This window comes from Styela clava, chromosome 3 (genome assembly GCF_964204865.1).
Source record: "Styela clava chromosome 3, kaStyClav1.hap1.2, whole genome shotgun sequence".
NCBI lineage: Eukaryota > Metazoa > Chordata > Ascidiacea > Stolidobranchia > Styelidae > Styela > Styela clava.
Genome location: NC_135252.1, coordinates 22,149,752 through 22,174,516, shown reverse-complemented (window position 1 = coordinate 22,174,516; position 24,765 = coordinate 22,149,752). Strand labels below are relative to the sequence as shown.

The 24,765-nt window shown below is 33.3% G+C and overlaps 3 protein-coding genes across 3 annotated transcripts; 2 read left to right on the top strand and 1 right to left on the bottom strand.

Annotated features, from left to right (window-relative positions):
• The first annotated feature begins 1,883 nt into the window (after positions 1-1,883).
• On the top strand, positions 1,884-7,963 carry LOC120342243 (uncharacterized). The gene is made up of 7 exons (XM_039410995.2): positions 1,884-2,013; positions 2,797-2,935; positions 4,812-4,882; positions 5,503-5,652; positions 5,928-6,031; positions 6,420-6,494; positions 6,969-7,963. Exons 1-7 carry the CDS (start codon positions 2,002-2,004, stop codon positions 7,063-7,065), a joined length of 648 nt encoding a protein of 215 aa, XP_039266929.2. The 5' UTR covers positions 1,884-2,001; the 3' UTR covers positions 7,066-7,963.
• Positions 7,964-10,513: 2,550 nt separating this feature from the next.
• On the top strand, positions 10,514-11,278 carry LOC144420921 (uncharacterized). The gene has a single exon (XM_078110769.1). The coding sequence runs from the start codon at positions 10,514-10,516 to the stop codon at positions 11,276-11,278; it is 765 nt and encodes a 254-aa protein (XP_077966895.1).
• A 2,419-nt stretch (positions 11,279-13,697) lies between these two features.
• Positions 13,698-19,308, bottom strand: LOC120342240 (uncharacterized). The gene is made up of 6 exons (XM_078110768.1): positions 19,266-19,308; positions 18,359-18,586; positions 17,367-17,552; positions 16,817-16,912; positions 15,114-15,288; positions 13,698-14,676 (listed from the first exon to the last, which is right to left on the bottom strand). Exons 1-6 carry the CDS (start codon positions 19,306-19,308, stop codon positions 14,289-14,291), a joined length of 1,116 nt encoding a protein of 371 aa, XP_077966894.1. The 3' UTR covers positions 13,698-14,288.
• Positions 19,309-24,765: the final 5,457 nt, after the last annotated feature.

Below are 24,765 nucleotides of genomic sequence, written 5' to 3'. Positions count from 1 at the left end.
TTTACTTCAAAATATTAGTTATTTTGCTTAATTGCCCAGATTACACAAAAATCAATATATGGCGTCAGTGGCTTTCAAGGATTAAATCAACACATCTACATTACGTTTATTGCTATGTATACAAATACTTGTTTACATTAACATGTCGAGCGGAAAATTTTGATAGATAGCACAATATTTAGCATTGAATAAATTGTGAATGTGCTTCCATTTCACCTCTTTCACAAGGGCGTGAATTGATATCTATGTTCCGTCGGAGCCTCTGATGCACAGAAAAGACTCTGTATTTTGTTATTTACAATGTAAATGTCTATGTTTTGCCTGGGTGTGGAATACTCTTACAAGATTGGAAACTTCATTTATAGAAAGCATTACACTAATGCTCATAGCATGAATAAAAAAGAATTGTTTAAGATGGCATTTTAAATTAATGGAAGCAGTACATAGCAAAGGGACATTGACTGACTTAGAGCTTGGTATACAAAGGTTTCTACCATCATACTCGGCGACAAAAAGTATCTATAGATAGTCATTATACAAATGTTCAAATAAGAAGAATATGAAAGCGCCTATTTATTGCAAGAAGGACTTTTAACGCATGCGCATTTGGAGTAATAGTAAAGCGAACGAACTGAACATACTCTGGTTGATATTGGTAAGCTAAGCGCTTAGTATATACAAAGGTTTCTACTTAGAAACAAGAGATGTCTGTATATAGCAAAAATATTTAATTTCATACGGTCAGGGATGTAGCTAGATTGAATTAAAATTTAATTTTGTTAACAAGAGGAAATATATACAGAGTAAGGAAACGTGTTGAAATTGTGTATTGAAAATATTTGACGAGCATAAGTTTATTGACATGCATTGTTTCATGTCTGCCACTAAAATTTTTTTAGCTCCAGTGTTTATCTGCTTTTATACTATATATTCTGAACACAAGGAGTTCTAATCAGAAATTAACTATGCCCAAGCTTGTTCGTTTTTAATTTGATTTCTGGTCCCCCGAGGCCAGCATCTCTGTCTCAGCTGTTGACATGAATGTTTATAACTGATTTACATGAACTGCGTTCGGTGTTACATACACTTAGGGGGTTGTACAAGCGTTGGAGTTGGCGACTAGTTAGTGTTGGCAGTGTAAATAATGTCTCATGAGTCTTACCTTGCTATAATTTGTATTTTGTATGTAGTATAACTATCTGTTGAAGTTGTGTTGTGCAATTGAATTACGTAGAACAGTACTCAGTTGTATGTTTAATCACAATATTTAAGCTGTATTCTGAGGAATGCCAAGCCAGCAAGTTATAAGAACGCATTTGACCATGATTAGTAATTTATTTATAGATGCTTCAAAACTTTTCTGTTTGATCCATTAACCGGAATATTTCTATGCTATTATCTTTATTAAACTTATATATAGTATGACATGCTCAGAATAGCCAGAAAAATGTAATCGAACGAAGTTTTTCTGTATATAAATTCGAAACGTCGGCAAAGAATACATCGTTTTGCTGACACCGGTTGTGCTTTATTTATCCTCGACATGAATATACCTGGTGTCAATCATGCACAAACACAGGGTTAGTTATTGTAAAAAGGGGACTTATAATTCAGGAAATTGCGATTTTGTCACATGTGATCCGAACAGACGGCCGACAAAAAAATATCTATTGTTTAGTACAATTCCTGGCAAAAGAACATCGCGGAATTAACATGACTGATTTGCTCAGAAGCAGAGTCAGTGGCGACGCTTCGTGAAAAGTGCCACGGTTGGTCAGCGATGACCATCCAGTCGATGAGAGAGAGAGAGAGAGAGAGAATTCTTCAAAAATCTTCTTTTAAAATTCACTTACAGGGTTTAACATATTATGCTTATATTTCACAGATTAATTGAAATATTTATATTAAGCCACTATTTGTGGATATTCCTCGGGCAAAGCTTGAAAAAGCACTTGCAGAGACACCTCTACGTTATCCCGCTTCTTCAGGAAGACCAGAGATATGGAACAGCAGGTTCGTAACTGTTAACTATACAAGAGTAAACAAAGTATAAATGAGTTAGGTAGATGGTCAAATGCCTATCTCTGAAATATTCGCGAACACTGTAGGATCTGTAGATAGCAGAATGTTGTTTTGTGCGCATACGGTAAGTCTCGTACACAAAGTGGTAAATCATTTTCTTCTTTATGAAAATCTGATTTTACCTTCAATTTCAAGAAGTGAGATTTCCCTTGCTAAACGGACTGATGAAATTGGGTTTGCAAGTTTTGAGCCATGTGGAAATAATTATGTAGGAAATGATTTCATGAAAACATTGCTGTGGTCAGGTCCTTCACCGCTGGTTACACAGGCATTCCTCTATCATTGTGGGTAAAGCGTTAGAGTTACAGCGTTACACATCGCAGGTAAAATTTTCCGGTTTTAATCCCATGGCCACCACATTATCCAGGGTGTAATCAATAGGGTCGGCAATGTCGAATTCAGGAGAATCCGGTCTTTCCTACACAGAAGTGGCCGCTTGTGCAGTGCCTTGTTCAAAGAAAAAGGCTAATGAATGTGTCGTAAAAAGGATCTTGACTATTCTTATTCCTAATTAATGCTGATAAATAGATAAGAGGCTGTAGCTTGGTTAAACATTTTCGATGAACTTCCTGAACGTACATGCATGACAAAAATAGTTGTTTTGTATTTTCTTGTTAATTGAAAATTGGTTATCGGTGATTCATTTACGATGTAAACATGTAAATCTAAACGTTTCTGGGTGTCAGAATAATTTTTTTTCGATTCATATCACAGATTGCACAAACGTTGTGGCTTCCGCCAGGAATGTGTCTTCTAAATCCTGTACCCACAATGCAATTTCAACCTACATCAGCAATAGCAGCGCATCATCAGATGACGTCACAATTTGTCAAACAACAACAAATGATAACAGGTAAATTGTTCATGCTTGTTTTCTGATAAAATATTTTTTGATAAATAATTCAACTGCAAGAAGAATATCCTATTTCTTCAAAAAAATGAACGACTCGCGCAATTCAGCAGAATATTTTTTTGACTTCAAATTCTGAAGTAATAAATGATTAATTGAAAAATTCCCGGAACTCCAGAAGTATGCGCACCGAGATGGCGCACAACCTGAACATAGTATGTGTGCACCGGTCAAGATTCCGGTTGTGCGACATCTGGGTGCGCATACTTCTGGAGCACTAAATTCCCTTCATGAATGCGTATTGTTATCCTATTATCGAAATTGTATGCGTTTTACGTTGTATTTTTACCCAATTAGGCTAAGAACCGTCGAAGTATATTGAAAGACCCACAAAGGTATCGTAATTCAGATTCAGTCTTGCGGGAACCGCGGATTTGAAATACCGGTGATCTGGGAAACTTCCTCGGATTCCCGATAGTTCTAAATGAATATGGGAATTCATTTTTGGTGTTTCTTTGTCATGCATGAATTTGGAAATAAATTCCACTTAGTATAATTATCCATATTACCGAGTTTGTGGAACACGGAATATGTAAGATTATGATATATTTGCTCAAAGATATTTGAATGTATTAGAATTCAATTAGAAGCTCATAGTTAATTAGTTTTATTATATTGTATGTCCCGCCATTTGGTTATTGACCATGGAATTAGCTGACCATCAAAAAGAACTAAATGATATTTTCCGTCTATACATTGATCTTTCGGTTACACTTCACGTTCACGACGGCCAAAAGAATGATAATGCCTAATAAGTTTTTTTGTTGAGAACATGGCATTAAAGCTAATCACCTATTTCTTGTCAGCTCCTCGTTTACTTTTAGCAATACAAGTTTTATCGCGGATATCATCTTGACTTTTTTCAAAGTCTTTTCGTTTACTCACTACATATACAAAGATATATATCATATCAATAATAGACATTTTATAATGAATAGAAACGTGCTTTATGTGTGAAAAGACAATACAAATTTTGGTGTTGATAAAAAATAAATGAATAAGAAATTTTAGTAATAATACAAGCACTTAACTTACCTAGTAAATCCTCGTATCTTTCATAATGGTTAGAACCTTAAAAAAATGACAATGCAAACTGGATTGATGCAATTTTAGTATGAAATTTAAATCCACCAGAATTTCTCATCTTTTTGAAATTCCGGAGTTTGGTTTACAAAAATTGCCACCAACGTTTGCATTTGATAGTAAAACTGAATGTACTTAAAAATTTAAGATCTCCTAGATTTGGAATAAAAGAAAATGACAGTCGGATAAATTGAGCGGCCTCCTGAAAATAGACAAATAAATTATTTGTCTTTGTACAAGTGCTGACCTAGGGCCAATATCATATGAAACAACTGGTGTAACAATTAGACACGTTTGTTGATAGCATACCCCAATTTCGTGTAAATGTTGTATCAAATTTTCAATTCGTTGCCTACATACAGTAGGCCGTTTCTTACAGATTGAAATGTGAAAAAAGTGTGTTCTCTTTTGTGCTTCTTTTTCATCGCTAACAACGCAATCATAGAAAATATATTTTCAGTGCAGCATAATCGATAACTGAGTATATGATAAATAAATCAGTTTTTATATTAATGATGAACAGAAAAAAATTCATTTCGATTCTCCTGGGGCTTGTATTTGTTTTTGATTTATTTCACCAAAATCTTTATTCGTCTCTACGAGAACATTTAAGTTGATACTTAAATACGAACTGCAGTTGTCGTTTCATTTTTTTAACAAAATGTAGTTTACATTTTTATGCATAGTCAAAATTGTAGTTTCTATTTTTTTTTAAAACAATATCATTCTTTTTCAGTGCCGGCCACAAATTTAATTCAAAGTCCACATTATCTTCAACAAGCGCATATATTGCCGTCACCAGCACAAGTGAGTACATATTTTACTTATAATTTTAAAATATTTTTAAATTCATTGCTGGTTTGATTACAAAAAAAAAACATTTTTTATTGCTTCAACCCGAGTAACAAAACAATATAAAATAAGTCAGTTAACACGAAAGGTGGCGATCCTGAAGTGTGTGTACCAATATGGAGGTAACTAATTTTGTTCGCCTACTTTACATCAAGTTCTGTAAAGGGACTGATTACTATGGCCTAACCTAACCCGGTACACATACTATGGGAGTACCTGGAAGGTTTAAATTTTACAATTTTACGCATTTAATTTATAGTATCACAACCTATATAATTCGTTTCAAGTTCATTTCATTTCGTCAATATTGGTAAATATCATTACATATAGTTCCACGCAAATATTCCTTCACATCTTTTCATCCGTGGGCATTTATCTTTTCATTTTTTGTGTGTTTTTGCCGCGTTTTAAACCATTATATTTAGAATTTCGAGATTGAGAGCAATAATACTCTGTAAAATAAACAGAATTTTTTAATATTGGGAGAATAATTAAGTAAAAATGAATTTTATCAACTTTTGAAAATGTTATTTTAAATTTTATATCCACTTAAATATTCATATATTATCTTTCAGAATATCATACACATTCCCGGGATCCCATTTGACAACTTACTACTTCCATCTACCGGTAAACAACCATACGAAATGCAACAACCTTTGATGGAAATCCCACAGTGTCAAACTCTAAATCTTCAACCAGACAAACAAATGTCTCTGGCACAGGTAATAATATTGGTATTTTATAATATTCAATATATTGCAATATTCAGATATATAATTTCATCATCACGCTGTCATATTCCTAAATATCAGAAAAGTTTTGCAGAATTTTGACCCAAAGGCAACGTTTAAAATAAAAGAATGTAGTGATTAGGTCATGTTAAAAAAATATATTCATATCCCAAATAAAAATTGCTCATTTATTTTAGTTGTTCAGTTTTTTTAATGAATAAAAACAGTATTTGATAATAAAATATTGAATATTGTGTTTTTATCAGAACGCAACACTTTTCCCAACTGAAGCATCATTCCAAAGGCACTTCATGACAACAAAAGTTATAAAAAAGAAAAGAATCTCACCTTCAGCAAAGAGGAGAAGCAGGCGAGTTAATATTTTTTATATTGAATTGAAATATTTCATTTTTTATGCAATATTTGCGAAAATAATGCAGATAGACAATGTAGTAGATAATGATCATACTTCAAAATCAAAGCAAACAAATTAAAGTAACAACTTATAATGCACAAACAAGTGAGGTTTGAAAAGATGACCTGACCATGGTTCTCTGTTTATTTAAAGTATTTATAGTTATAGCAGTTTGAATAAAAAAAAAACGTTTCAGCCCGAGGAAAACAGAAAAATGTTGTCAGTTCTCAATGAATCGTTGTGAAAATATAAAACATATCACCTTCAATATTACCAGCTTAGGGTCATTTCATTTTTAGACAATCTAGAAATAAAATAATATAACAATATACATAATTTTCAGACTGAGGTTAATTGCTTTTCTTGAATCAAAGAAGAAACAGCAAAACGAACTTTTAAATTCTTCAGACGAAAACACGTAAGTGATTCACTACTCATGCGTTTTTCCCAGTTAGGTTTTTCAACTGCCCCAAGTATTGGATTAACCTGTATTCTTAAACACGGTATTTCGACGATCATATTTTTGTAGTGTCAATCTGTTGGATTTTTAGTGGTCTTCCGTAACTTGGCTTAGAGAAAACCTATTGTTCATTTGAGCGAGAGTGTATGGGCTTTCTTTAATCAAAAAGTCGATAACAATGTAAGGAGAACAAGGTCACTCAAAACAAATGCCATGCTCAACAATACAAACAGGATTGCATAATAATTTCTTGAATTTATACTACGAATTTATTACAAAAAATAAATACATTTTTGAAGGGAAAATTTGATGATTTAAATTTGTACAGAAGTCAAAAAATCCGAGTTGTTTTGGGCTAACAATATATGTGAGATTTTATGTAAAGAAAATATTTTATTCTAAAATAATATCACCCGAATTTTTGCATTATAGAATGCTTCAAGCGCCCGACCATGCGTATCCTGATGACGCAACAACTCCGCCATCTTCTGATGATGTCACACTGTCACCTGGCTCGTCTTCGTCATGAACGGTTCATCCGAATATTCACTTCTCATTTCCACTAGTGAGACGGAATATAACTATATATTGATCACATTTCCGAATAGACTGAATATAAAACTCTGACTATATTTTCATTTCAAATGTTTATAAAGATTGCTGATAAACAAATGCATATTAGAAGCGATGATTTATAGAATCCTCTACGCATTTACATTTGTTCAGTAGCACTTTTCTGACAAATTTCAGTATTGATAATTTATTCTTGAATGAAGTGTTCATGAGTGGCAAAAAATATTGTCAAGCAGACAAGATGAGACGACACAACGAATATATCATAACTTTTAAATGAACAATATTATGATTAATAAACGGTTATCAACTTTATCGATTTGATTAATTTAATTAAATATAAAATCATTTTTGATGTTTTCACAATATATATTGCACTGCTTTTAACGCGTAATAATATAAGGCTGACTAATTTTTAGTCTTTTCAGCCAAAATGACTTACAATAATTCGGAATGATATTACAAATATTTCATTAAATTTGTCCAAAAGAGTGTTTCAACACAGTTCTTTGTATTTAATACTGATTTGTTTCGCATCATAAACTTGAAATTAAATATCAGGTTTGATAAATTGTTAAACACATTATGAGTTAATTTCGTATTAATGTATATTCATGACAGTCAAGATATATTTCATTAAAAAATTAGTAAATCGAAGTATTATCAATAAATTATCATTCATAATTATTCTTAACTTGCCAAACACTTCTTGACCACAATCTTGAGCCATGTAGTCAACAAAAATGTCGTTGAAGTTTCTTATTTCCTATTTTCTTTGTTTGTTTTTATTACTGATTATGCATACTACTGTTTATTTTATGATTAAACGATGAATAAAATAATGTTATGTTTGATTTTCTTCTTCTTCGAAAACTTCGTGTACTTGGTTTAGACATGGCGCGATAAGGTAATGATTAACTACGTTGGCAATAAAAGTTGAAAATATGAAACGCCAAACTGTTATAATATTATACAAGGAGGAGAAGAATTGTGGATAAAAAAGTTTATGGGAAAATCATAAGATCAGGGATAAATTATAGGCGGAAGAAACTCTCAAATTAGATGCCGAGTTGACAATTTTTCTATCAACGTAGTATCTCGGAGTGTAAAAGTGGCTGCTCAAATAGAGACTTGTAAAGGACGTTTTGACGTCATAAAACAGCAAAGCTACTGGTTTTTATTGAACAATGAAATTGGCGAGACTTTAGCCTCACCTAGTGGATTATAAAATCATGTGAAATGTTGCCACAACATTCGCTCACAATTAAAAATTCCTGCATACTGCTTTTCAATAGGCCATTGGCTAGAATAAATATGGCTGGGGGATATTTTATAACGTATCTTGTATTATTCGCTATCAACTGCCTATTGTAAAGATGAATTTGCATGGCAAGAAAAGTATAAATATGTTGCAAAATCATCGGCGTATAACAGAATGTATCGATTATGTTTTCTTACCTAGTCATCAGATGCTAGCATCCTAAACAATATGATATGGTCTGCATATTGGGGAAATGTTATGCAAATATTTATACGAATATTGGATGTTTTTAACTAACTGGACGAAATTAGTTCATCCTCGTTATTACCCGTGATTTTTTATTTATACAAACTCATGAACAAGCATACACTGATATTCATTGAGCTAATACTTTTTGATGAATAAGTATACAGTAAGTATATATAAGAATATAATATCTATATAATATATAAAATTACAAAAATTTAATTTCTGAATGGTTGTCAATTTTGTAAATCACTTTTCTTTACAGAGAATAATCTGATACTGATCAATTTGTCTGAACAATTAGTAATCCAATCCAATCGGGATTTCCAAATACAAATCTTGTTCCGGATATTAATAGCGCGCCTCAAACATGTAATGAAGAAATATAGATTTTAGCGCGAACGAGGTACTTTTTGATACGTATGATAACTTTACATATAGGCCTACTAGAACAGCAGCTTTCTAGGACGTACTGGAAAAAATAAAGGTTAATGGCTAATATGCGGAATACTGTTCGCATGATTTTTTGAAATCATGTGAAAATATGTCAAATATTTTTTATAGTTTTGTATAAGAACCACTATAATAAAAGGGTGTCAAAATTCAAGTGGGATACTTTTATGATATTGACATATGCCCGTATATGGAAGCTAAACCAGCTTTCTAACTATCTAAGTGAATGTACAGTTAATCACCCTGTTGGATATCTAATGAGATAAAGTACCATTAGTACTTACAGTGTGAAGTACGTAAAGTGAAGTACGTAATTATTCGCTTTAAAAACGGTTAAGTCAAGTTAAAGTGTCTAACTAGAGAAATTTGACATAAAATGGTTTATTTTAACTGGGTCAAGTGCGCTACTTCAACTCTGTTATTTACCCCTGTGTAAAAATCGAAAGTGAAAGTTTTGTATTTCTATCTACATCTATATGTCATTCTATATGTAATGTTGTAATGGAAGGATAGTATAGCAAAAAAACGTGAATTTTTCACTTGCAAAATCGACCCACGGATAAATTTACCCCTAGCTGAGAAACTTTATTCTAGGTAAACGTTAGTTCAGTCACTGGATATACACCTAAGAAACAAAAGTCTCATATGCGTTATAAGCAGGTCGTTTTACTAGAGATTAATCATTGTTATCAACATCGAAATGGATAAATACATAAACATGCCTTTTTGCAATTGCGTTTGCGCTCATACTTTTTATTATCTATGTTATTTGTTTTCAGTCACGCACAAAAAAGGTCGTAAAAAATATTTATTGATTATTTGGCATCTTGAATTCGATGCAATTTACGTCATGTTATTTGTATTACAGCGCTTGTCTGCAAATAATATATCACGCTATCATAAAATGCGTTTAATATTTGTAAATGAGATGTTGTTTTAGTAAGACCGGTCTAGGTTTATATGAGATAGGACATTTTTTGTGGTTGTAACGAGGTGAATATAATCAAGTTTTGTTGTCCGTTTGCATTATTGATAATTCAAGATTCAAAAAAGAAAGTAATAAAAGAGCTTACTTATTCAAGGTTATTATAAAGCGCTAAAGAGGCAATTGAAAATGTTTTGGAAAATGCAGATTCATACAAATATTTGAATAAATAGCCCATGATTGCCCTAAGGTATATTCTTGTCGAAGATAAATAAAGCACAACCGGTGTTAGCACAATTATGTAGTTTCTCAACGTTTTTAATTTAGTAATGCCTTGATGAAGTTTTTCTGTGAAGCAACTTTAAACGCTGTCAAATTACTAAACCATTTGAGGACTATTTATCCTCAACACATATTTCGTATGACTGTAGTTTCAAATAATATTTTATATCACCTCTTTTTTTTTAGATGTAGTGTTTTCATAGCTTCTATATCAAGTATCTCTAGTAAGAAATAAACATGTATCGAGGTAGCAGTATCAGGTCGAGGTCAAGTATCATGTCGACTTCAACCAGTTCAAGTATTTTGAATCGAAGTATTTTTGAGAAATTCGAGGCGAACGCACCACGAAAGATTCTAAGAACATATTATGACGATTGGGCTGGATTGTATGACTGGGATATGCTTGATATGGGATATAGACTCCACGACGTCGCCGCAACTTTGCTCATGGAAAACATGGCAAGCAGTAAAAGATTCGATTGTGTAGTTTTAGATGCTGGGTGTGGGACTGGATTCATCGGAGCTGCGTTAAGAAAAAGAGAATTTAACGGGATTTTACATGGAGTAGACGAGAATCAACTTATGTTAAATATTGCGAATCGTAAAAACGCATACGATGATTTATATTTGCAATATCTATGTATTGATGACAAAATTGACGTGTCGGAAAAATTATACGATGGACTAGCGTGTATAGCTTCATTCGGGGTTGAGCATATTCATCCCAAAATGCTCCCTCTGTTTGCCGAGCACGTGAAGCCGGGAGGGGTTTTAGTTTTCTCAGCTGCAAACCATCCAAGAGATGAAACGGACAAAAGACTCCTTGAAGATCAAATCGAAAAACTCCTAGAAGAAAATTCAATTCGCGAAGTGAGTCTCACGAGAGAGTATTATTTTTCACAGGGAAGAACATCCCGCGAAGACGGTAAAGCAGCATCGTGTCAATTATATTGTTACATCAAAATTCCTGACAAAACAAAATCTCAACGAACAAAACTGTAAAATAGTATATCGTTGCTTAAACTTAATGAGATCATTTATCAAGGCTAAAAAAATGAAAACACGAGTGATAAATTGTTTGCCCTAATCAAGGACAAACAATTTATCACTCGTGTTCTCACTTGAGGAACAGATTGTTGAAAAATAGTTTTAACAATTTCGTGTTTGATGTTTACATGTTTGAATGTTCTGTTTACTTTGTATAACTTTAACTCTAACAGATTTGCAAGTTTGCTCGTATCACTTCTTCACTTGACCCTAGGTTTAGATAGTTCTGATGAATAGTTCTGTCGCAAGCGTCATTGACTCGTTTTGAGCTATATTCAAATAGTTTTTTTGCAAAAGAAATAAATGAAACGATTATATTGCAAACTTTTCAATTTTTTAATTTAAAATTTATTTTTTCCATTGAAGATTGTATTTAATACGCATGCTTTTCTATCCCTCAAAGTAAATATGAAAATTCTATCCAACCGACAAAGTTTTGCAATGTCAGAATCAAATACTTAATAATATTTATGCATGAAACTGTAAAATTGCTAGAAATGCAATGACTGTTATATTTAATGTAAGTGATTCAATTGCTTGATATTTAAAATATTTTACCATTCATCATTTGCCTTTACCGTGTAAATATACAGTTGTAAAACCAATTAATTCTTTTTAATTTTGCTAAAAATGATTTCTTATTAAAATCAATATGAAATAACACCAATTTTATAAAAATATCATAATTGAATGCAAAAATTGAACGATTTTATTTATCAAAAGGTCAGCAGACAAAATTGAAAGTCTGCAAAAATTTTGAAATTTAAAAAAATTAGTGTGGTCAAATTGCGGTAACTCCAATATTAAATCTGACCTTGCAGTAGATCTCGTTGTGGAAACTTGCGTGCCAAGAGAACTAACATCTAACGCACCGTATTTATTTCACCCTGGGTGACACAGTGTCGCACAATCTAGGTATATGAAAAATTACGAGCTAATAGAAATAATACCATAAAGTTTAGAACCTTTGCTACGAATGAGGTTTGAAACAAACTGGACTATGATGATATGTGTGGTTTCACCCAACACACTTTATCAGACCCTGGCTCATGAAAACTGCCAAGCTAATAGAAATATTACCACAATATTTCACACTTTCTCTAAATTTTCAGCAAATTAACTCTAGACTGGTCTCCACACTTTATAACATCGTGGGTGCAACAGTGTCGCATAAAAATATTTGTAATAATTGCAAAATAGAAAGTTAGGTTATAGACTACATTAGTCATCTTTTGAAAACATTTCCAAAAAAATCGAAGTTTTCGTGAATACGTGGCTTTTGTCTGCATTTTACTGTTAGGATGGCATTTTATTGTTAATAAATTATCATCAGATTAGTTCAAAACGACAATTCGTGATTGGATATTTTTAGGCATCTAAGACTCATTCCAAACTTTGGTAGTCTGCCACATCGTGCATGCTATCAGACAATCAAAATATTCATTTGTCACGATTTGCAGAGTTTTCCGGACTTTTTAAAATGTGGAAAACAACAATTCCTTACATTACATTACCAATATTTTTTACAATTTCAGCAAAAGTTACAGACAAATGTCAATTACCCAAAACATTTTGACGTTTTGACATTTATAAGTTATTAAACCAAGAGTATTGGCAATTAGTTTTCATTGCTATTTATTATTACATTTCAGAAAATAATACGTAACAGTGAAATTGAATTTATTACTTTAAGACCGCTAGAACGTGTGCGCAAACGACTTCTGCCAATATATTATATTCTATTATTGCAATGCGTAGAGCTTTATTTACTGAGGATATCCGAAACAACTCCAACTTACTTAGCCAGTGTGTTAATTGCTTCATCAATTGATTTCTCGATAACGCCAAGAATTCAATTACATGTGCAATAAAATAATCGGATCGGGTTGTGAAAAATGGTTGTTAAATCCGTCATACGCTTCAATCCACTCAATATAACGATTAAAAATCAACAAAAAATGTTGACTCTTATTTTTTGTTCGATAAAAGCAGCTTTGTGACCACAGTTCCCAACTGCTCAAAGTCAGAAATTTGTTAGAATAGTGACAAATTTTAGTTTTTTACGCAAGTTTTTGACACCAACTGTCTACTTCTAGAAACATAATGTTCTTATCTGTAGAATTTAAACATCGAATCAGACAATTTTTTTACATCACTCATCAACTTAATAGACTGCCCTTCCTGCACCTTCTTCAATGTATACTGGCACTGGAATGCACTTTCTTATTAGGTACGTTTCGTGGGCTCTTGTTTGGGCACTCCTATACTATAAGCATTGAATCAAAATCATATAAAATTCTAAATACATTTATTTAATAATTCACAAAGAAGAAAACGATATTTTTTTGCAAAGAAGACAACTTGTTTATTTGATTCAACCTAAGTTGATTAGAAGAAAACATTATCAACATGATTCTACGTAACATTAAAGAAAAGAAGTTAACCAATGTTTAAACACTATATAATATGACCAAATCTTTCAATATTGATGATTTTTAGTATTTTCGTTATTCATTTGATGCAAAATATTTGAAAATCAAAAAAATATATATAATTAAAATAAGAATAATGTTTTCCGCGAGCAACAAAGACTTTGAAGGCAATGTTAAACTTTATCAAAGTATCTTAAGCTCGGCATTGCTCAAAGTTATATTTTGATCAGGGTGTACAGTACTAGATCACGATCGACCGATTCAATATTACAACGTTAGGTGTTCAGTTTTTGCAGAAATAAAAGCTAAGACTGATAAGTCATAAAGCAAAGATAAATCTTTCAGTTGGTCACCGGTCTGGATAAGCTACTAAATAGCCAACAAGTCGATCTATACATTAACATGAATTAGGATGGCAGAAGCATAATGTATAACCAATCAAATGAGCCTTACGTGATAACGACGAGTTTATCAATAGCATCTTGAATTGCATAGTACGATCAAGCATTGCTTGAATTGAATCGATTTTCAATTTACTTTTTCTGAAACCGCATGTAACTTGTATCGTCTTCTGGTCTAAGTGGGATCGGTGTTTGATACCCATATTCGCCGTCAATAAAATCTCTTCTAATCGGCTGCAAGTAACGATTTTCCTGATGTTCTATCGATGCGTATTCCTCACTTGCACTAGGTCTCATGTCGATGCCTGCGTATGCATGTTTATCGGTCGCTGGACCTTCTGTTGGGACCGCTTCTGGCTCAGTTATATACTCCGGGTCTGGTGCAATGGGGCTTAAACTACTCTCATATAGTCCCGGTGTTGACATCACTTCTGGAATATTATGAAGTACGTTTGCATACGTGTGAACATCGGATATGTGAACCACTCGTTGTTGATTTTTTCGTTTTTCGTTTTGTTTTCTGGAAAGTTGAAATGGAGTATTTGAGAGAAATAACCAAGCTATAATGAATTTAGGGAAATATACCGATTTTGTAACAACAGATATAATCTTTACAAAACTTGTAATTCTGGTTTTCATGGCATATCCGTTTTACTACCACTATTTGAGAGGAAATTATCGATGATCTAACCGCGATGGCGTGATATGAGATTACTCGAATTGCTAACAACAACTTTGAAACAAATTAGGATAAGTGCAAATTTGGACTTTGAAATTATGTAAAAGAAGTGCTACATTGAAACGCAGATGTTTGATTAAGCAATCGATTAGTAGTGGACGAGAGAGTCGCACTTGAATAAATTGAAGTTTGGCACCACATTTGCAGAATTCTGAAATATAGGCTTTTAAGCCTGCCAAATGTAATCCTCGATGTAATTTTTCAATTAAAAATAGTACCTGATTTTCAAAATGACAATAATGAATACAGTTCCAATAAAGAGAATCACAGAGATTGGAACAAATATTGAAAGTGGTCGAATAACAGGCGAAACGGTTGTGTCCAGGATGTTGTTAATTGTTGTCTTTGGTGATGACGATCTCGTTCCCGAAGTATATCGGCTGATCTTGGTTCCTGAAATGAATACATAAACAAGTGAGCGATGTTCAAATATATGTGCACGAGAGCTGAATGACAACCGGATTGTCAAGGAAATTTCAGTAAAATGTCAAAGGAATTGTAACGAATGGTATATAAAGGTGGAAACAAAACTTGGTGGGAAATATTGAATCTCTTAAAAAATATAAATTATGGCTTTTGACAACGCCCACCTATTTGAGTGCCGAGTATCTTTAAATACTGAAATGTGAAATCGACTAGCCCATTAGTTGATAAAAAAAAGAGCTTCATTTGCATCAACAATCCGAATACCTCAAAAATATTTATATTTACTATCTTTAATATATTATTTTGTATGGTTTAACTCAGGGTGGTCCAAGGTTGTCGGCTCCGCGGGCCACAAAATTATTTTTGCATTGTTCGCGTGCCACAATAGTGCCAAGAATAGATGAACAGTTTAATACAATACAAACTGTTATTATGGAAACACATTGATCAGTATTTGTTATTTATCAAGCTAAAACATGCAAAAACCCATAACACTCACGAAAACATGCAACAGTCTTTCTATGTATATATTTTGTGTAAGATTTCAAACGGAAAAAAGTGCTTCCGTAAATGTAAGTGCTTTCGAATATTGAGGGCAATTACTAAACTTTCTGACATATAGGCAACATTTTTTTAGTTAGCAGGCATAGCCAATCTGAGCTAATAGAATTCGCATTCAATTCTAAGCATGCCAAAATTGTAAGCATGTATTCCCGACCAAAAAGATAGAAAGCCAGGTAACAATTAAGACTGCCAAGAATATCATTCTACTTCGCTAGTTGCTTCAGCTAGCCATAACATTAGTCCATTCATTGACATTGGTGATGTAATAATATGCCAAAAAATTTTTATGACTAATTTTATGACGAAATAACACTAAAAATGCGTTTTTTGCGATTACTCTACGAATGCGACGCGGGCCACTTGTGGCCCGCGGGCCTGGGTTTGGAACACTCTGGTTTAACTCATGTTAGTGGGTACAGCAGCAATTTTACAAAATAATTCATAGCTTCACTTTGTGTCAAGAGATTTAAACTAATAAAATAATTCATCAATATTAAAACACGGATATGAAACTACAGATATGAATGAACCCGTTATGCACAGGAAAGAATGAAATTTCGCCTGTTCCAATATATATACCCAGTTCAACGAACCGATAAAATCGTGGGCATGAGTCGACTCAGGGCGACTCAAAAAATAATATTATTCAGTATTTTAGTTAATACTATCGCAATAAGTGTGGTAAACATTTCTGGAACATAATTAAAATAAAATAAATTATGGTATGATACTGTAAATGTACACAGAGCTTATTGAAAATTGGTATCTAATAATTAGGCATAAAAAAGAATAAAAGTATGGAAACTAGCCCAGACAAGAAAATTGAAAAATTTCAACAGAACCGGTATATAAATGTCGTCAACGATGCATTCTTAATTTTGTGTTGTGCTTTAGTGTTTAGGTAAGATTCTTCATTAAGTTGTCGGCCTACCTGAGACAAAAATTATAGCCGGCGCATTCTTAATCTTAATGTCTTTTATAGTACGTGGTTCAGGTGTTTCTGCGGCTTCAGTAGTTTGTTTCGTTGCTATAAAATAAATGTTTTTTTTTTGCATAGAAATTTGTTATTTCACGAAATTAGCAATTGCATTATTTACATGCCTGGAGTTAATATGTCCAAATCAACGGAGTGCAACAAATTTCCCGAGAAACACCCTCAAGCCATTTAGTGTTGCCCTCATCGACGCTCAAATTTTCCCCGACAATAAGCATAAAATCCTAATCCGTCTTTTTAGGTTTAAAAAGTCGCTCACGTGGGTAAAAATATATAAAACTTATTGATCTTGTCCTTGCGTCATATCATGAACTGTGATAATTTGTTTATAATATGTTTTGTACATGGAAACTAAATTTTTCGTTGGGCCCAGCTAGATATCTGCAGTTGGTTATATCGACGGCCCATCGACAAAATATTTGCACCTCCCTGGTCCAATGTGACATTTCTATAGAATAAATATGTAGTCAGTTTGAATTTCTCTCACTTGTGAAGCAGGGTGCAAACGTGTACTTTAATGAAAATTCTTTGTTATCAGTGGTTCCGTCAAAAGTTATTTGAAGAGGATATTCTTCATAATCATTGCAGTTGTTGTTGTTGCTACAAGATTGTCCGCATGATGTAGGATAAAACCTGTATATCATCGGGAGAGTTTCATTGCATTTTGGACGACCTGAAATAGTACTACATAATGTAGACGTTTGTCCGGAGCCCGAGTCCATGTTAAAAAAGGAGGGGCTCCTCGAACTATTCGTTCTCTCATTAAAAAACTGACTTGGATACTTTTGTACCTGTCCGAAGAAGCAATAACGGCATTAATGAAATTTGACAACCGCAATAAGAATATTATTTGAATATGAAGCAGCAAATACACCAGAGTCATTAAATAAAGTTATTTTAATTTACTCAGGAACATTATTCGGTAAATAACAATGTGTCTTTTGTTTGTTTTTACAAATTTATTATGGGTCTCCAAAAATAAAAGTCAACCTTTTCACAGGCTCCATAGCGCCAACTGTTAGAGAACCCCTGCTCTAGTGCACAGCCCATATTCGATTCCGATGTGTAGCGTAAAACAATCTTATTACTACACAATCATATATATATATTAGTGAGTAATAAACACCATTTGAGAAATCAACATTTCAAGAATCAAAACGAGGAATTGTTGGAAAGTTTAATAATCTGTAAGGTAGAGCAAAAGTAGAATATTCAGTCCAGTGTGCTGCTGACGCAATCTCAGGTTTTTGTCAGAAAATTGGAAAATAAAAATAAAAAGTGATATTATTCACATTCATTTCAATGCACCTGAAGGGAATATTCATTTCCAAAACTCAATTTTCCTCTGCATCGTTTAAAGAAAAAAAGTTTTTCGTTCGTTTGTTTCAATTCACAATGAATTGAATAAAATGCGAGTTTTTTTTATCATTATCACAAATATTAATAATATACAACTACAATAATATTCAGTGCATTTACCATTGATTTTGAACATATTTTTGCAGTCAGTGTTAGTGACATTTAATGTCAAAGATAAATCAGTCCGTCCATCCGGTGGGCTAAAATTCCAACGGCATTCGAAAAAACCATCGATGGCTGGAATTGTTAATCCTCCCTCATATGTATTGTTTACTAGAATAGGTTCACTGTCGTCGTTGCCAGTAATGAAGCACGTGTTTTCCTTGGCCGATAAATTGCATTGAAGGCCTGATAGAATATTTTCAAAAGTATAACTTCAGAAACCCAAAACTAAATTGGAATTATGATTTTCTTAAGATTACATAAAAAATATTCAAACTTCAATTTTTAACACAATAATTGTACTAAATCAGGGGTGTGCAACATTTCTGTCGTTGAGGCCGTATAACCAACTTCAGACATGTAGTCTGAACCATACACAAAAATTAGCGGTAAAGGCAGAAAAAGAGAAAGCGGCGATCGCTTAGCCTTACCTTACACTTACAGTAATAAATGCACCGAAAGATTTTGTTCATATCATAACTTTGTATCGGCCTTAGATGGATTTCGGACGCACTGCATCTCAGACAAGTTCATTAAAATGCGTCCACACTAAATATGTTCGGCTAAACGGTATTGACATAAATTGACATAAGCCGATTTCATAAAATGCAAAAATTTTCTCCCGTGTAATTTGATAATTAGATTCGACCATCAAATATAAACAACTAAATTTAGTCGAAGAGTTAGATACGTTGACGCTACAAGACCCCCCCCCCCCCAATATATAATGTACAATAAAATGCCCTTTACATATCGACTTATTGAAACCAGAGTTGAGGAACACATCTCAAAAATATGACTGCACATCAGTAAATAAGAATTAAAAATCTCAGATGTTCTATTATATTAATACTATGTTACTCACATATCATTATGACGTACACAACGATGCCTCGTAAGGTTTTCATGTTGTTTAATTTAATCGAAATAAAAACTGGTTAATTGAAATGAGTTGCATCATGTTAAATATCGAACAATTTTGATTCTATTCGACAAAAATAGCAGTTTTTAGAAAGCTTTCATACTGTTTCCTTCAATTCAGAAATCATTTTCGATGAAGGCCAATCAGATTCGCTTTCTTACTGATATAAAATATTATGACATCTAGGTTTGATATATGATTGGCAGCAAAATGAAAAACTCCTGAACGCGAATTAACAAATCAGGTTTTGAAATCGCGGTATTTCTATATTCGATAAGCGTTTTCACTCTCAATAAATTACGCCAACGCACACCCAAAATTGCAGTACTCGTTTTATATCATTTTTTTAAATTCTCGCGAGAAAAAAATCAAGAGCAAAAAAATAATATTAAGACTTCGTTTTTAGTTCTGTCATTCAATATACGCATCCAGGCGGCATAAACTAAATTAGAATCAAGTTTATAGAAGCCAAATTGATATACGACGCTTTTTAATTTTTTCAGTATTGACATTTAAATTGCACAGGATTATGAAACAAAAAACTATTTAAAAATACAGACAATAAAATATTTGTAGAATTAACGTCTTTTGAAGCCATCATAAAAAGATTTTGTGCAATAATTGTCATAAATATTGATTGATAGCTATACCTTGGGATTTAATTTACATATATATAGGAGATGCTCGGGTAACTAACTGCTTTACTACCTGCAACATCCTCCTTTTATTGTAAACTGCATGAAACTCTTAACTAGCCTATTTGTATGGAAATACAGGAAGTTGCAACAATATTCTGAACAGGTACCTTAGAAAGCATATATCATTGCGATGAATAAAATAAAATTCAACTGCATTTATATTACTATTTGCAATACAGTTAAACTTCTAATGCTAATCTCGAATGTCTTAGATCAAACGCCATTGCAGTTTCGTCTGACTGGCATTCAATAATTTGAAATTGGTGAATTTTCAAATTTCAAAAGGAAATTGAAATGCGAACTGTTGGCTGTTCTGAAAAACAATAACCGGATGCATAGCAGTTGGCAGACTGAAACAGTCCGAGTTAGGTCCATCCATTGATAACACGAGTTATAGGTAAATTTATCATGTGTGATTATACATAGTCAACATATACGTATAATTTGCAATTCCAGTATAAGTATCATTAGTAGGGCTGGGAATTTCAGGGAAAACACTTTAACCGTGAACCGGGTAAAATTAACCGGTTAATCGCATCGTGTCGTTTCACGGTTTCATTTTTGAAGGAGTACATTATAAAGATGATTTGTACCTAATATGTCAGTTAACGGTTAAAACAAAATGGTAACTGTTAACCATCTAAGATCGGTTTAACCATTCCCAGCCTTAAGAGTCTTGCTGCACACTAACACAAATTCAACTCCAAGCTTGTTAGTTTAATAATGCTTGTCTGATGCAGTATGGCCTTGCTGACGAAACGTCATGGTAACATATTTTATTAGTGTGCAGTAAGACTTCTGAATCACTTAGGATAGCTATCTTCACTCTTGCTACATCACCCTTGCATGATACGCATGCGGACACACAAAACAGACGAAGGTTACGCAGTTAGTACCGTAGAAACCCATTCGATAACATCCATTATTACATTATAAGTCATGGTAATTACTATATTTACTTGTTCTCTTGTAATTCAAATATTTTAGTTTCACATATCACAACTTGTATCTACGGACATTAATTCCAGATAGGTTACCTCTTATCGTGTCACACAAATCTTCTATACCTTTTATTAACAAATATTCGAAACTTTTCATACCCAAGCCCTGTAAAATGAATGTATTTAGCTGTGATGAAGTGTAGCTGACAACACAAAGGACTTTTTATCTACTAATATGATGTAAATTTATTGAAAAGGGCAATTTTTTTCAAAAATCTCACATTTGTGTCTTGTGCAAAGTTCATCTAACTTTGTTATATTGCAAAAATAAAATATTGCAATTGAAATGAAATCAGGAACATTTATTGTCTTCAGTACTTTATGATCTATATCCGATATAAACTTTTTTGAGTAAATATCTTCGCTCGAAGATTATATTGAAATTGAATAAAAAATATTAATAATGCCTGATGATTACAGGCAAATGGTTTAATTATCTCTGCACCATCGGATATTTGCGGCCTGAACACTTGTACCCTCGAAAATTTGAACAAATGCATATATTTTTCCCCGTGTACATTTCCACCCGTAAACTGAAATTGCACCTTGAACTTTATCCAGGACATATGCACTCTCATACTTTTGGGCTCACAGACATTTTCAACTACTGCTTTTGAAACCCATATATATTTTGCACCCGCTGACTTTGCACTCATGGATATTTTCAAAAACGTGAATTAGTACCCACGTCCATTTTGCACACGTTAACTGGCAAGCATTTTCACCCGCATATATTCGCACTCATCGACATTTGCATCCACGAACATTCGCACTCACGAATTTGCAACCGTCAACTGCACTCAGGGCATTTGCACTCGTATACTTTTGCACCTACCAACATTTGAACCCAGGAAAGCTCAAGGTATAAATAAATCAAGATATAGATAAATCTTTGGGTACTCCCTAAGTATGTGAACAAATATGGCGGACACCGGAACGTATGTGTACCAGGTTAGGGTTAGGCCATAATTCCAGGTACAAGTATTACGGGAGTCACTTGGCTAGTCCCTGAACTCGTAATAGAACTAAAATAAAGAAAATTGGAATAAAAGTATGTCCTAACCCTAACATGGTACATACACTACGTTCCGGTGTTTGCCATCTTGATTCGCATACTTCAGGAGTACCGATCTTTGTTATCGGTTCCTACCTCGTGTCATTAGCTGTCGATGTTAGTGGCTTACGATCTTTAATTTAATTTTGAAAGACGTACAAAGTATACAGATTTATATTATTCTACATTAAGTTTAAAAGCGTTTTCTAATGAATATGCTAGTTCACTATGATTTAACAAATCATATTAAAATCTCTAGTACTCTCACCACACATCAATAACCTTGAAATAAAAATTGTTTATCAAATAATATACTGTACTCACTGAGGTTCTTCCGAAGGCATTTAGCGATGCTTAGTATAGCACCCATGTTATTTAATTTATAACTTAAATATACCTGTTAAAGTAAGTCACAATATTCATACCAAGTATCAAATAGTTTTTGCAGCAGCGATTCCCATACTTTTTGTTCGTGCGACGCCAAATTATCAGGCGAAAATACTAGCGGCGCACTTACACGAGAAAAATATGCTGCTATTCAATAAAACTCAATATCGTTATCGGCAATGTATACTTTATGCCTTTATTAACGTTTATAAATATGTAGGCCTAAGAAATAATAGCAAAAGCACAATTTTAGTTATGTATAACACAATTCTGTTAAACGCGGCGCACCATTTGGGAACCGTTGTTCTAGGGTATTACGTAAAGTGTGTTGCTTCTGTGAAACATATTTTGCACTCTCTTGCACATAATAACCTAAAAAGGATGCATTTTGAAAATTTATGGTTGTAGTCATCGATCAGCCAACTTTCTGGCACTCGTTTTCTATTTTGGAGTCACTCTTCTCATTCAGAAAATTATCAATTTCCTGCTCATCGACTATTTATAACAGTTCAGAAAATCCGGGTAATTCCTGAACCATTCCCTTAACGTTTATGTTACATGCAAATCTGGTATAGAGTTCATAACAAGAGAAGATAGCTTCTTTTCTCTGGCCTGATCGCAATGAAAAAAAATTGCTGGGTCATGTGGATACCATCCCAGACCTACATACCAAGTTTTGTCCGAATCGGTCCAGCAGTTTTCCGAGAAATCCAGAATTGTGACCCCGCCCTAGAATTATTTTAATAACTATCATTTACGCCATACCAGCAACGATTTCTGATTTTGACTGTGCATACGCACTATCGTGCTACCATTTCAGCTCACTCTCATGTTGAAAACTTTTAATTTTCTTGACACACAAAACGTAATCCCATATAAAATTGTCCCAATAGTTTTACTTTTCCCATGAGTTCACTGGTCCCACGTGACCAATGGGTAAAACAAATGTGTGCTGTCCCATCCCATCCAATGAGACGTTTCCCATGGACAAGCCTGGCTATTGGACTTAGAGAAAATTAAAAATCAAATACAATTGATCATCTCTAGGTTTTAGATGTTTGAAACAAATACTAATTAGACAACATGGCAATCTGTTCCCAAGCTCAAGAACATATAAGAAACAATAATCATAGTTAAGTCACATGTTTAATAGTGCTGGACAATTACAAAATTTATTCATACGATATACGTTGATAGGTGCTACTTTATCGTGAAGCCCACGGCCCTATGTAACCTACACCTGGGGTCTACCGCGTGAGGGAGTATACATCGCCCTAAATTGCTAACGGGAAGGTGGACTTCACGCTAAAGTAGCACTGTTTAATACATCGTATGGTTACGTATACATTTTTGGTGATATGACTATAAAATACCTCTTGATTACCCCAGAGATCCCGTGTGATTGTGGTGCTGATTGATATGACGTTTTCTGACGTTCGGCACGCTACGCACACTTTAATCGAAATTGCGTCAATTCAAATTTCCCCTGCTGATGAAGGTGACGTATCACTGACCTAAAATGGTTGAAATCGTCCTAATGACAATGCCGATAGAAGTGGAGTTTCATTGACGTCCATCAAGTTACGCACAAAGAGTAACACAGTAATAATTGAAATTACTGACCAATCCACAAAACTGTACAAGTACACTCGGTTCCAGAAATTTTACCCATTACAAAAGATTGTTCCAGTGTTTGGAATATCATTCTATGTGTATCTGTACCGTATACCGTAATTGCGGTTTAAAAAGCTTAGAGCTGGAACAAGACGACGGTCGATTTTTTAAAACGAACTCATTCGCAAAGATGTATATCAAAAATATATATATTTTTTTTTATATATTTCTGTATAAAATTTGATAATATAACGAGATATCAAAATTATCGATAAACGGCGATTTGTGATATGATAGTATTTAGCCTAAATTAATAATATAATATTTTAGAGGCCTTGAATATTAATATCATCGTTACTTTTTGGTTCGTTGTCATAATGATCACGTACTAAATTTGTGTTGTTTTCGCTTCACTACGTATAAGCTACACCAATGATTACTGAATAGATTTTTTCGATCAGGGAAAATTTGTGACCTGATCTATTTTCTTTTATTTTCAGCTGTTCGCTTTTGCAGACTGATATTGCAATTGCTTCCTTTGTAATATGAATCGTGTGAACGTTCTGGAATTTTACAAAATATACCAGGAAGTTTAACCAGAACAAGCGCGGGTAAACGTTTATTTCTATAGTGCAAATAAAGTTGAAATAAAGTTGAATGCATGTGTTATTTGGCACAACTTATAAACA

What these genes read in the sequence shown, in the direction of transcription:
- LOC120342243 (XM_039410995.2), top strand. An exon ending in TATTGCCGTCACCAGCACAA is followed by an intron (nt 4,883 to 5,502) that starts GTGAGTACATAT and finishes ATTATCTTTCAG; the next exon opens with AATATCATACACATTCCCGG. An exon ending in AATTCTTCAGACGAAAACAC is followed by an intron (nt 6,495 to 6,968) that starts GTAAGTGATTCA and finishes TTTGCATTATAG; the next exon opens with AATGCTTCAAGCGCCCGACC.
- LOC144420921 (XM_078110769.1), top strand. Translation starts at nt 10,514, where the DNA reads ATGTATCGAGGTAGCAGTATCAGGTCGAGGTCAAGTATCATGTCGACT.
- LOC120342240 (XM_078110768.1), bottom strand. Translation starts at nt 19,308, where the DNA reads ATGAAAACCTTACGAGGCATCGTTGTGTACGTCATAATGATAT. An exon ending in AAATATGTTCAAAATCAATG is followed by an intron (nt 17,553 to 18,358) that starts GTAAATGCACTG and finishes GTACTATTTCAG; the next exon opens with GTCGTCCAAAATGCAATGAA. An exon ending in GTTTGCACCCTGCTTCACAA is followed by an intron (nt 16,913 to 17,366) that starts GTGAGAGAAATT and finishes TTTATTTTATAG; the next exon opens with CAACGAAACAAACTACTGAA.